The 14,068-nt window shown below is 46.4% G+C and overlaps 1 protein-coding gene across 2 annotated transcripts in view; it reads left to right on the top strand.

Annotated features, from left to right (window-relative positions):
* Nucleotides 1-223: 223 nt before the first annotated feature.
* HS6ST2 (heparan sulfate 6-O-sulfotransferase 2) overlaps nt 224-14,068 on the top strand; it is a 272,524-nt gene continuing 258,679 nt past the window's right edge. The window contains exons 1-2 of one of the 2 annotated variants that reach the window (XM_010968447.3): nt 224-890; nt 1,744-2,262. In XM_010968447.3, the coding sequence (XP_010966749.3) occupies nt 463-890; nt 1,744-2,262 (947 nt within the window). In that variant the 5' untranslated portion in view covers nt 224-462. Of the gene's footprint in view, nt 891-1,038; nt 1,199-1,743; nt 2,263-14,068 lie in introns of those variants that run through there. The other variant, XM_074358730.1, reaches the window with a different exon arrangement.

Genomic DNA, 14,068 nt, shown 5'->3' with positions numbered 1-14,068 from the left:
GCCCCAATCTAATGTAGTATTTAGTCATGTACCTTTCCTTTAATAAACCTTATTTGAGTGAAGTCTTCCTGTAGGTACCGGGGATTGAGCAAGAAGAGAGAAGTGAGGGCCATTCTCTGTTCTAAAGAAGCTCATACGCCCATTCTGTAACGTTTTTTGGTCATGCTTTTCCTTCATGCTGACTTACCTTTTCAGAAAATGCCCCCGCTTCCGTTGGAGAATGGAAATTGGCAAGGAGAGAGGGAAAAGGTCCAATTTGCGCCTTTGCTATTTTAGGGGAGGTTGAAATTACAAGCCAAAGTGGAGTGATGCGCTCACTGGAGTGACCTCCGTTCCCCCAACACAGGAGACAACTCAGGTCCTCTGCTTGTGAAGTGGTTTGAGCTCTTAGGCGTGAGGCATTATTACATAAATTCAAGCTCGCTCCTGATCCTTAGTACCCTGAGTTGCCTGAAGGGGGGAATGGCACTGCCTGCGTGTGCAGCCCGGGCGCTCGGGCCGCCGTTGCAACCGGAGCGAGGAGCGCCCGCCCGCACCACCTGTCCCCGCCGGCATTCCAGAGTAGAGGCCGAATTGGCAGCAAGCCGGCCCGGATCAGTCGCCGCCTCAGTCCGCGCGGGCCCTCCTAGGGGTGTGTCTCGCGGATTCAACTCCCAGACGCTCCTGGACGAGCCCCTAAAGGCTTCTTCCTCTCTGGCGGGAGCCGCGCGCGCCCCTCTCTTCGCGCTGCTGCCCCGAGGCCGCCGCAGGCGGATGCACGACTTCAGGAGACGCTGGGACCTGGGCTCCCTCTGCCGGGCCCTGCTCACCCGGGGCCTGGCCGCCCTGGGCCACTCGCTGAAGCACGTGCTCGGCGCTATCTTCTCCAAGATTTTCGGCCCCCTAGCCAGGTACGTTTTAGGCGAAAGCGGGACTCGCGCTCCCAAGCCGGGGCGCGCGGGACCCGTGCGGGGAGGGAAGGCAGCCGCGCGGGGAGGAAAAGGCGCAAAGTTCCAGCTGGCCCGTGGCAGGCGGGCTCGGCGGGGGTGGGGGGGGGGCAGAGGCGCGCAGCGTTTGGCCACGCTGCGGCTCCCTCCGCGCGGTTCCGGGAGCACCGAGAGCGCAGCGTCGCCGCTGGCGAGCCGGGCTGCCAGCAGACTTCTTCCCTCAGGGGAACTCCGAACGCCCGGCTCCGAGCTCTGTCGAGGCAGCCCTCAAGGTGGGCAACCGGGTGCCGGCAAGAGGAGGGCTTCGGGGCGCACGGGGAGGGAGCCCGAGAGTCGGGCAGGCGAGGAGGCGGCTGCGTGCGCGCCGAGGGGACTGGGGGCAGACACGCCGGGGACAGTCCGGTGGGCGAAGCAGGATGGGAATGGGAGCCACGGAGCCACCGAGAGTGGAACGAGACGCGCGGGGGCTCAGACCCGGGGCGTAAGCTGGGGAGTGGGGCAGCCAGGACAGGCGGGGTCCCACGGGTACGAAACCCCGCGAAGCGGCTCCGGAGAGCTCCAGCGCGGGGAGAGGGCAGGCGGCCAGCGGGAAGGAGTCGGGGGGAGGGGGGGTGTGTGCGGCAGAAGCCACAGCGCTGAGCCTGCCGGGAAGGAAGGAAGCGGAGAAGGGCGCCGCCGCCGCCGCGGTGGAGTACTCGGTGCCGAGGGGAGGGGGAAAGGGGCGCAACGGCGGCGCCAGGGCGAGGGGGCGGTGCGGGCGCACGGCGAGCGCGGGCTGAGCTGCGGGATTGACGTAAGGAGCTTGGGTTTCCCCCAGCGTCGGGAACATGGATGAGAAATCCAACAAGCTGCTGCTGGCTTTGGTGATGCTCTTCCTCTTTGCCGTGATCGTCCTCCAATACGTGTGCCCCGGCACAGAATGCCAGCTCCTCCGCCTGCAGGCGTTCAGCTCCCCGATGCCAGACCCGTACCGCTCGGAGGATGAGAGCTCCGCCAGGTTCGTGCCCCGTTACAATTTCAGCCGCGGCGACCTCCTGCGCAAGGTAGACTTCGACATCAAGGGCGATGACCTGATCGTGTTCCTGCACATCCAGAAGACCGGAGGCACCACTTTTGGCCGCCACCTGGTGCGCAACATCCAGCTGGAGCAACCGTGCGAATGCCGCGTGGGTCAGAAGAAATGCACTTGCCACCGGCCGGGTAAGCGGGAGACCTGGCTCTTCTCCAGGTTCTCCACAGGCTGGAGCTGCGGACTGCACGCCGACTGGACCGAGCTCACCAGCTGCGTGCCCGCCGTGGTGGACGGCAAGCGCGACGCCAGGCTGAGACCGTCCAGGTAAGTGCGCACCCGCGGCGGAGCAGGGCCCGGGAGCGCGGGAGCGGACGCGGGCCGGGCCGGGCGGAGGGCCAGGAGGCGCGGCGGCCGCTACCGGCACCCGGGGGGACACCTCGGCGCCCCTACAGTGGCGCCCAGGCTGGGCAGGCGCCGGGCGCCCTGGCGCGCGCGCTCCCGGTGCTGTGGCGGCCGCAGGAAGCTGTGGGTTCCGACCCGGGACGGCTCGACTGTCTGCCTGCCTGCAGGTTGGCCTGCTTGGCGGCTAGGAGTGCGCGCGGGGGAAGCGGCCGGGAGGCCCGGAACGAGCGCCCCCCGGCCGCCGCCGGGACAAGGTACCGCACGCAGGCTCCACACTGGAGCGCCGGAAAGAACCGCGCTCGGCGTGTAGCGTCCCCGAGACCCTCCAGCCCTCTCCTTTTCTCCGCGCTCAGGTTCCCAAGCCTCCATCGCTCTCTCTTCTTTCCCGCTCCCGCATTCTCCACCTTTCCTCCTTCCTCTCGCTTCCTCTGTTTGCCTTTCTCTCTTTCTCGTGCTCGCGATCTTGTCAGCTCCTGGCCGCTCGCTCTGCCTCCGTTTTCCTCTCACTTTGCTTCTCCTTTCTCTTTCACCTTTTGGTTTCTTTCTCTCCCTTCCTGACTTTTGTCGCCTTTTTCCTCCTTTCTCTCCACTGGCCCTGCTCTCCCTGGGAGAATGAGTATCTCTCTGCGGCTGTTTGTGGACACCCAGAGAGAACTCTCGATACCAGCTTGCACCCCTCACTCCAGTTTGCTCCCGGGGCATCCGCGGCGCTTTGCGAGCGCGAGGGGGCACCCCGCGGGCCGAAAGGCGCTGCCCGGGATCCCAGTGGGTTTCTGTCTTGAGAAGCCGCTCCAGATTTACAAACTCTGGGCCCCGGAACAGGGCACCGCCAGCCCACTTGCTGGGAACCCAGAGCTGATGCGGAAAGAGCTGTTTTATGAAGAGCCTTTATAGCCAGTTGCTTTTGAAGCTAGGGCATTTCCTCCCATCCAACTGCAGCGCCGGGCTGATGGAAGTCATGGAGCACCATAAAAGAGGAGGGGTAGGAAGGGCTCTTTGGGTTGCAGTTGCCCCAGTCAGGGCTCCCGTTTTGCCACTCTCCCTAAAACAAATCTGGGCTGCGGCAGGGAGTCCAGGGAACGGACAGAGTGAGTCTGGTTGACATGGCCGTGCTCTCTGCCTTCCCGTGGAGGTGACCACAGGGGTCCTCGAGGCTGCTACTGTTGCAACAGCGTCTGCCTACTGGACAGGCTCCCAACTTCTTCCTCTGCCTTCCCAACCCCTCATGGTGAGGGGTTCTCTGTGCCCTGGAACATGGCGACGTCTTGTTGGTGCCTCTTGGAATGCAACAGCCAGTGCAGTTTCTTCTGTCCAGCTGCAGGCGAACAGGGCCCTCTGACTTTCTGGTCACCACTAAGATTTAGAGGAAACCTCATTCCCTACTCACTTTTCCATCCCTCAGTTTACAGTGTTCTTTTTGAATTCTGGAATCTGGGGAGAATCTGTTGAACTTTCATTTCCCTTCCAGCTTTAACCATTTGTTTGTTTTACCCCCATCTTAAGAGAACCTTGGCCCTAGGAAGGTTGCTGCCTCAATGCATTGTGAGAATTGTGTAAGGCATTGTCACCACAAGATGCTGGTATTTAAGAAGTTCCCAAACAAGTTGGCAATATTGAAAATAATCCCTCTTGCCGGTGGAGCCTGTAGGTGTAGGGAGGGGTGGTGATATAAAAAGCTCCTGAGGGTAAAAGTAGAATTCCACAGCCGTGACTGTGGCAGAGGAGTAAAAATGAGGTCTTGGCCACTATGGGATCCTAGCCTTGTCTGGAGTTCCACAGGGCACGTGTGCCTTTTAAAATCTTTTTGGACATATAGGGCAGGGTGTAACATGGTCTGTAGACACCCAATATTAATGTGGTCTGGATTATGTATTTGGTGGCCACTGTCCTCTGGTGGAATCTTTCGGAAATTTGCCATGAGATAACCAGGACCCCTCAAGGAGTGGGTTCAGCCTCTGGGACTGTCCCTAGCTAAAGCAAACTTATTTGAAATGAAACAAGATTTTCTTGGTCATCAAAAGGGTGATACCACAGTGCCATCTAGTCTAATCAAAGAAGAACCACTTTTTAAAGAGTCAGAGTGACTGGATCTTACAGTATTCACAAAAAAGAAATAAAATTTGCTAGAGAAACACATGGCTACCCCAGAGGCACCTTTTTTATTTCATTAATTCCTACCCACCTCCGGAAAGCTTCATCTTGAAGAGTAGTGCTAGCTTGAGGGTTCCAGAATTTCCCAGGATATTGACAAATCCCTGCTTACAGGACCAGTTCTGGGAATTCTGATCATCTGTACGATGAAAGCTATGGATACGTGTGTGACCACGAGAGAGCGAGTGTGTGGGTGTGTATGAGAGTGTGGGGGTGAGTGTATTGAACATTCAGAGCCAGAGGCAGCTGCGCCGGTGGTGATGCATGAGGGCGAAGAGCTGGTCTCAGGAGATGGGGAAGTCAGCCGTGGGGAGTTCCCGTGGAGAGCAGCCTTCCATGCCAGCTGCTGGGCTCCGGGCTCCGCCGGGCTGAGGGGAACAGCAGCTCTGTTTGTTTGGCCTGGGAGTTCCGACACCTGGGCCTTAGTTCCTGGCCAGCCATGAACCAGCTGTGCGACCTTGGACCAAAGCCTGCCCAAGCCTTGTACGTGTGGAAAGTGCCTTCCAGTTTCCTAGGGGCTGTCACATCCCTTATCTCTGGTATTTCTCTGTGAACTTGCACTCTCTGTAGGAAGAGGGCAGAGCGGCCCTCAGTCTCCCCATTTATCAGATGAGAGTGAGGCCTAAAGGGGTTGAAGGACTTTCTCAAGGTCACAGAGCTCTTGAGTGGCGCAGCAGAAATCTTCCCCCGGTCCTGGCTGATTCCACAGTCCTTGCTCAGTTGCGACTTGATGAACAAGGGTTTTTGTGAAAACACAGCGAGGTGTTTCATATGAGTCATTTACCACAAAGTGAACACTCTGAATGTTAAGTGGTGTTGTTATCACCGACATCATCGCCATTTCCAGTCATTTTACACATGTGAATTGGGATGAGTGATTGGACTAGGGTGGCCACACCTCCTGGGAGAGAAGGATATTTCTCCCTCCCTGAGGCTTCATGCTGACAGGAGAAGGTCTCTTGGCCGGATGGCAGAGGGGCCTCTCATTGCCGTGTGGGAAATCGCTGCAGAGCTGAGCAGGCGGGGAGGATGCTAGGGGCCTAGTGAATGAACGTCACTAGGAGCCCTCAGCGGGGACAGGGGCCACCTTCTGACTCACAGCCATCCATCCACATTAGGTGGGGGCATGAGAGGCCATCGTGGCTGCCAGCCAAGACCCGAATCCTGCTCCCAGGGCTACATTTGAGATGCTTCCCTGCCTCAGCGGAGGGTGAAGTGCTTGGGTGATATATAACTGCTGAGCGGAAACGGCTGCCGTCACGTTGCCTGGAGAGGACAAAGAGAGAGTGCTGGGCTGGCAAAAGGCACAAGTTGTTTATTAAGAGTAGTATTTCTTTAAAAAAAAAACCCTAGAAATTGCATGTCATACATCTGGCTGCCCATATGTTGTTTTGGGTCAGAGAAGGGTCCTGCTCATTCTGGAATTTCTAAGACCCTTTTTGAAAATGTAGCAAAACATTGTTGCTGACCAGTACTTAAAACTCCCAAATTCTGCAGGCTTCTCTCGGGCCAAATTCCCTCTGTTTGTAGCCAACTCTCGTGCAACATTGGGTGGGTGGGAGGAATTCAGAATCCAGCACAAAGAAACTGGCATGAGCCTCATTCTTCTTCCCCAGGTACCGGGAGGGGGCTGGGGGCAGGGGCAGATTAGGTTCTGTGACTCTTCAAGTCACAGAATCTCATCATCATATTCATGCTGCATCCCAGACTTTTAGCATCTCTCCATTTCCAGGCAGTCACACGGAAGTGTAATTAATTGTCATCTAAAATCCTCTAGGTTATCCTGACAGGAAAGGACTAAAAGGCATTTATATGGAGAATAGCTTTCTTTCTTTCTCTTTTTTGCTTTTGTCATTTTTAATACTTGCAATAAAGGCTTCCTTTTACTTCCTTTTCTTTTTAAAAAGGTGGCTCTATTTTGAAAGAACCATGTCTTAGTAAGAACTCCACAGTGCACGTGCCTGCTCATGCCTCACGTGCGCATGCTCCCACTCCTTCCCCTCGGGATTGTGCCATGAAGCAGGATGACAGGCTTGTGGTTCAGGGCGAGGAGGCAGCAAGTGAATGGACCAATACAGGCAGCAATGCTGTCCTTCTGGTCCCTCAGGCCGTAGGCCACTGGGCTCTCACAGGGGTAGCTTCACTTAGCCAAGGATACTAAGAGGATACTGAGAGCCATTATACCCTCCCACATATTTCGCAGGAGAAGGGGAGAAACTCACCATAATAACATTTGTAGAACCCCAGAGGTACTAGTTAGTATCTTTGCACAATGGAAAACACGTTGCTGGAGTGTTTTGTACCTGGAGTACAAAAAGGTATTCAGAATTAGATTTTCTTAATAGTAGTTTTAGATTAGTGCTGTTATGTGGCAATAAGAATGTTCCAGCTTGTCTTGTATAGATATCTATCGTCAACTTAAGTAACATGAAATGACATTAAAGAATAGTCATCTCTTCCATCTGTCATTCATTATACAAAATTTTGTGAAACTGCACATTATATTCCAGGGAAGACACGTCATCTTTGCTCTCATAGAGCTTCCAGTAGAACAGGATAATTTGGCATTTTAGGTATTTAATAAAGAAGATGGATTTTGTTTGAAAATGGCTTGAATATCAATAATGTCTTTAAAATGTCATACCTTTACCAGTGTATATTTTAGAAAGAAAGAAAAGTCCATCTGTTTATGTAACAGTTTAGGTCTAATCAGCAAACCTTGTGGAGTAAGTATTATGACTTCTGCTAGCAGCAGGGGGAGATTAGAGCCCAGACAAAGCCAAGAAAGCCAAGGTCACCATCTTCAGCCTCAAGTCCATTCAGATTAGATGGTAAAGCGCACAACTGTGGACTATTCTCAGGTTGGGGTGGGGAGGAACTTGTGATTTGGGGCAAGTCCATTCCCCTTGTAAAATGGGAGATTCATAAGATGCTTTCTAAGGCCCTTTCCTTTGTGAAGTATGAGGAACAGACCAGAAAAAGGAGAGATCTGTTCAGAGAGGCTTCTGAGAGTAGGTGGCTTGTATTTAGAAGAAAGGAGACATTGTGGGTGGGCGTGGCATCCTGAGACCAAGTCCCCTCACCTAGCCAGGACTGGCCAGACCCGAGAAGGTTCCTGCTTGGGGAAAGGTTAGGGACCCTCACTGTAGAGGTCCTGGAACGGCAGTGAGGAAGTTGAACCCCAGTGAGGATGAGAAGCTCTTTCCCGGCAGGAATGTAAAAACGTAAAAGTAAATGAAGGCTGGAGTCCAGTTAAAGATACCTCCGTGATTTCCAGTCTGCGATCAAGGTGGTACCCTTGACAAAATGGAGAGGTTGAGAAGCGGATGTAGTTTGGGCTGGGAGCTTACTAAGAGTTGTGACTGGTTTAAGTTGCCTGCACTTCTAGTGGGCAAGGCTTGTAAGGCAGTGAGAACTGGGTCTCAGAGCAGGTGAGCGCTTAGTTGTGTATGTGGGAGTCTGTGAACCCAGTTAATCTGAATTCACAGTTGGCATTGTTATTTAAATGATAGCTGCCATTCACACATGGGACTCTGAGCCAAGGAAAAGGCTGTTTGAATAGAGGAAAAGATCAACAGTTATGATTACATAAAAATGAGAAATGTTCATCTGTCCAAAAATATCCAAAATGAAAAGGCATATGACAAACTGATGAAAATATGCACAACAAATAAAACAGACAAAAAGGCTGACATCCTTCCTGTATAAAGAACTCCTACGAATTGATCAGAAAAACAAAGGATATGGCCAGACAATTTGCAACATGGGGACGACAGAGCTAGTTTACAGACGTGGAAAAGCTGTGTAGTCTCACTGGTACTAAAGAAATGCAAATTTAAATAATTATATGTAGGAAAACCTTTTTGCTTCTCAAATTAACCCTGATTAACAACAACAACAACAACAACAACAACAACAACAACAACAACAACAACAACAGCTCAGTATACATCACCACCACCATCCAGCAATAAAAGGTAGCAGTCAGTACTGAAGAGGGTGTGGTAAACCCCATCATTCTCATACATTGTTGGTGGAAATGTAAAATCGAATGATTCTTTTGGAAATAAAATAGATAATTTAAACAGAGAACATTGAAAAGATTTATTTTTTTGACCCATGATTTCTTTTCCGGGATTTTACTGAAAAACAATCCTTTATATGTATTTTTCACTTACTCGTTTATTTATTCACTTATTCGTAAATATTTACGGAATATCTCCTATCACTGTGCTATGTGCTGGAGGCACAGTGAAGAACCAGGTAGATGTGGTCCCTGCCTTCATGGAATGGGAAAGACAGACATAAAACAAATAATTACTTACAATAGTGAGAAGTGCCATGGGGGACAAGTATAGGGTGATGTGAGCATGGTATCCTAGGAGCTACCTGGAGTTATCTGTAAAAGTTATCCCCACATATAGGAGAATGGTTCAAGAAATCTCAGTACATCCACTGGAACAATTATTTCAAAACCATTTAAATGTCCTTTTTAGAGTTTGGAAAATTGGTAGTGATTTAATGCTAAGAGAAAAAGAGATAGACAGTGATGAACCCAGTGGACCCAGTATGATGGTATGACTACGATTATGAGAGCGAGACGGGCAAATCATCTTTTAATCCTTCTCAAATCTAAGCATAAAAGACAAAGAATGGAAGAAAAACATCAAGATATCAATTAGTGATTTCTTTTCTTCCTCTGTTTCTCTAAAGGATTTTAATTTCCTCTATGAGTATGCACTACTTTTATAATAAAAGTAAATATTAATGGTTTTTAAAATGATGCTTTATTATGCCTGTGATAAATTACACCCATCTGCTTTTTGGTTCCTAAAGATGATGGCTGGTTATTTCATTAGCCTCTTGATATTCTGGGAGTCCCTAATGAGGAAAGCAGCCTCAGCTAAGTAAACTCTCAGTCTGAAAGGCAGAGGTGGTAAGTCAGGCATCGGCTGTTGATTTTGCTGATGATTGGCTGTTATCATATTCCAAGGAATCCATGGAGCTCTTATACCAGAACACTATAGAGATATTTGAGTGGATTGCTATTGCTTGTTCTCTGTTTAAAAATTAAATGGAACAAGAAATTAGTAACGGTACACAGTTGGAAATACAAGGCTTACTCTGCTTGGCCAGAGCCACCCAAGATAGCCTGGATTTTGAATGTTCATGATGTCAGAGCTAATGGTCTGGTTAAAAGAGTGAAGTTTGGGGTTTGAACAAGGGCTGTAGTTCTAAGCATCCATCACTGAGAGCTTAGATGAGTTTGTACATGTGTTGCCCTCATCTAGGAGAGAAGGGGAGTCCGTTCTGCTGGAGCATCATCCTCCTAGAGCAGTTTGACTTCACAAGAGCATCGCCGCCGGTTAACTGTAAATTCAGTGGAGTAGAACACTTCACTCCTTAGCTGCTCTGGATACCTGAGGGGCCACTAAGTACAATGAGGTTCAGAATCTTATTCTTGAAACTCTGCTGGAACTACATTCTAGGCACAAGTTATTTTGACAGTGTAAAGAATGTGCTTCACAGTTGGAAAGCTAATACCAACATTCTGTGACAAATAAGATGAGATATTTACTCACCGAGTTAGAAACAAAGGATATAGGTGGGAATGTTCCCTCTTCCATCAAAGCATAATGAAGACTCCAATCAATGGTCTATGTCTTCTAATACAGTGCCACTGTAGGCTTAGAGAAGTATTTGTCTCAACTTTAGTCAAATATTTATTGGCAAAAGAGCTTTTCTAGTTTCTAGGTATTGGACTTTGCAGATTATTCAATTGGTTTTAGTACATCCCATTTCTTATTTCTGCCATTTTGCCTCTAAGAACAGTGTGGAAGACTTTGACACATTTCAGAGCATTAAACTAAATAAATCTGTCTTGCACATTCCACTGTGCTTTTTCTGGAATATTATAAATATTCAAATATAGGCACACATGCAAATTCAAAATAAAATTCAATACATGCATTTTTGGCATAAATTCCATATTTATAACTTAGCAATAGTTTTGAACTTGTTATCCTATGATATAAATGTATCAAATATGAGCTCATGGGAATTACCAATAAATATATTTTTTCTAATTAAACTGTGGGTTCTTTTTTAGTCACAAGTTAAGCTTCAGTTCTGGGACATATTATAAGAGAATAATTTGCACTTCATTTACTCTGAATTGTCAAGAATCGTGTTCTTTCCCGATATAAATGTCTGCAAAAAGGACTTCTTATTCAGTTTGATTGCTTTTTGAATTTTACTAGTAGAGATGCCCTAGTGAGCCTAAGAGAATTGGTTTGTTTCTTGTGAAGAGTTTAGTTCTAGTGAATCACTTCCATTCACTTTACTGAAGGAATACAGAGCAGTTGAAATGTGCAATACATTGATTTACATCAAATGAATTAGGCTTGTGTGCACTGTTCCTTGCAGTAATTGACTTTTTTCCCATAACTGTACTAATAAAGACAAACCTTCAGTATAGTATCAGCTCAGATTCACTCATGGAGATCACTGAATTTTTTGCTAACTTCCTACAAGAGAGTGAATGCAAGCAAAGAGTGTTCAGAAATTGACTAGAGTGGCCAGGTTACAGCCAGGAAACATGAAGGTACTTTTAAAGGGCTCTTTGATCTTGGCAGCCAACTCCTCAATTGTTACAGTAAATAGAAGTTGACTTAAACTCACCAGTTGAAAGACATAGATTATCACAATGGATGAAAATACAAAATCCAGCTATATGCTGTTGTATTTAAGAGACAAAACTAAAACATTAGGACCCAGGTAGAATTGGAATAGATATACTGTGTAAATACTAACCAGGAAGCGATGTAGCTAAACTGACTAAGGCAAAATCTTTTGGGGGGACAAACAGGATCATTGATAAAATGTTCAGTTCTTCACATAACAATACTAAACCTGTATGCCTTTAATACAGTAGTTTTGAAATATAAAGCAAAAACTGACAGAGCAATAAGGAGAAATTGTAAAATCTACTAACCTCTTTCAGAAATTGATAGATGAAATGTATAAAAATCAGTAAGGATACAGAGGATTTGAATGACATGGTTAACAAGCTCAGTGTAAGAGACGCACATCCAATTAGAATACATATTCTTCTCAAGCACATATGGAGCATTTTTGAAAATAGACCATATACTAAGCCATAAAGTTGGACTAGAAAAACTTCAGTGAATAAATATCTTACAGACCATTCTGCCTGACTGTGCAGTGCTTAGTCATTGGATATGACCAATCAGGAAGGATCAGGCCATATCTGAATTCATGAGAAGAAGCTTAGTAGGTTGATATATTTGGAAGTATTCTGACCACATCAAGCTTCTTAATTCACATGCAAGAGTGAAGAACTCCATGTTAGCATCTACATAATGTACATCAAAGATTCAACACCTAGCATGTAATATGTGTTTAAAAATTATGGCTGTAATTATTACTTACGTTTTGTTGTCATTACCCATGTGGGGAACCTTTGCAACTTAAGAGGACTATAAAAATCTTTGCATTTGGCAAATTATGTAGCAGTAATGGGAGAACTTGTCTTTTGTGAAAATAAAAATCTCCATTACATATAAAATACTCAGATACATTTCTCCAAGTTTCATTTGGGTGAACATTCATAAGGCCCTTTCCCACAAACATACAGATATCCAACAAGCCCACAAAAATATACCAAATCAAACTTCAGAAAGATCATATCTAAGCTATATATATGCACACACATACATACACAGTATTTCTAACCTCTACATTACACATGTTATCTGTACTGGAGTTTGCAAACCACAGGTCATATCTTGTCTCTATTTTTGTAGATAAAGTTTTATTGGGACACAACCAAAGAAAAAGTGAACAACTCCAAGACTTAGACAAAAAGAAGTGCTGTAAAGTGATGGTTTGACCTGTGTTGCTTGGCCGGACTTTCTGTGAAGACGTATTAGTGTTTTGACGTACCTACCTATGCCAAGGGCATGACGTATATTTTTCTCATTTAATCCGCAAAACAACCCTCTGAGATAGATGTTTAAAAAACCCACTTAAAGATGAGAAAACAGAGAATTGGATGAGATAAATAATCTGCCCAAATTTACACAACCAATCAGTATTGGAGTTGGCATTTAAAACCAACTGGGCCACCTGGCCTGTCTGACATGTTTTAATGTCCACTAAATTCTCAGACAAATCTCCAAAAGCCTTTCCCTCTATTTTATTTTTTATTTTTTAAATTGAAGTATAGCTGATTTACAATGTGTTAGTTCCTCGTGTTCAGGATAGTGATTTAGTTATACATATATATGTAGATATATATTGTTTTTCATTACAGTTCATTGTAAGATATTGAATATAATTCCGTGTGCTATACAGTAGGACCTTGTTGTTTATCTATTTTATATATAGTGTGTAGCTGCTAGTCCTAGACTTGTAATTTATCTCTCCCCCTACTTTCCCCTTTGATAACCATAAATTTGTTTTCTTTATCTGTGAGTTTGTTTCTGTTTTGTAAATAAGTTCATTTGTATCATTTTTTTAGGTTCCACACATAAGTGATAACATATGATATTTGTCCTTCTCTGTCTGACTTACTTCACTTAGTATGATAATCTCCAGGTCCATCCATGTTGCTGCAAATGACATTATTTCATTCTTTTTTTATAGCTGAGTAGTATTCCATTGTATAAATATACCATATTTTCTTTATCCATTCATCTGTCGATGGGCGTTTAGGTTGCTTCCATGTCTTGGCTACTGTAAATAGTGCTGTTGTGAACACTGGGGTGCATGCATCTTTTCAAATTAGAGTTTTCTCTGGATATATGACCAAGAATGGTATTGCTGGATCACATGGTAACTATTTTTAGTTTTTTAAGGACTTCCGTACTATCCTCCATAGTAAAAGCCTTTACCCTCCTTTTTGGCTCTATGCCTATGCAGGTTAAGTGGAATGGAGACCTGAAGTGACTGTCTGGAGATACCAGAATCCAACCTGTTAGCTGATTTTTTAAAAGCACCTTTTAAAAAGTTTAATAAAACTCACTCTTTAAAAGTGAATTATGCAGCTCTTCTCCTCTCTGAAACAAGGATTTAGATACACAAGATACTGCAAATGCTTTCAGCAATGTTTTACATGAAAGAATTATGTTTTAGGGGAAATAAAAATAGAAGTAATTATGGTAGAGGAAAAGAGTCAGTTTTTTTTGTTTGTTTGTTTTTTTCAGGTAGGGAAAGTGAAGACCGAAGACCTTGACTGTATTTTAATTTATGCCCCATGTGAACTCAAAATATGGCTCATACACTTCACAAGATTTGTAAGAAGCCAAAGCATCTTATTCCTTCTGGAATTTTGGCAATTGCCTCTTTAGCAATGTCCGTTGCACTGCTCTGACCATGGCCTGTTTCTATAAATGACGATTTTTTAAATTTTATTATTCTTTTTTCTGCACTTGGTCTGTGTAGACACAGCCTTTGGAGGTCGTGTGAATGAATTCATCCAGGGCAGCTCATAGAATCTTGGATTATGAGGAGCCAGTGAAATAAAGATACTTTCTCTCAAATTCAAGTGCGGGGT

The sequence above is a fragment of the Camelus bactrianus genome, chromosome X (genome assembly GCF_048773025.1).
Source record: "Camelus bactrianus isolate YW-2024 breed Bactrian camel chromosome X, ASM4877302v1, whole genome shotgun sequence".
NCBI classification, from domain to species: domain Eukaryota; kingdom Metazoa; phylum Chordata; class Mammalia; order Artiodactyla; family Camelidae; genus Camelus; species Camelus bactrianus.
This window is presented reverse-complemented; position numbering and strand designations above follow the sequence as displayed.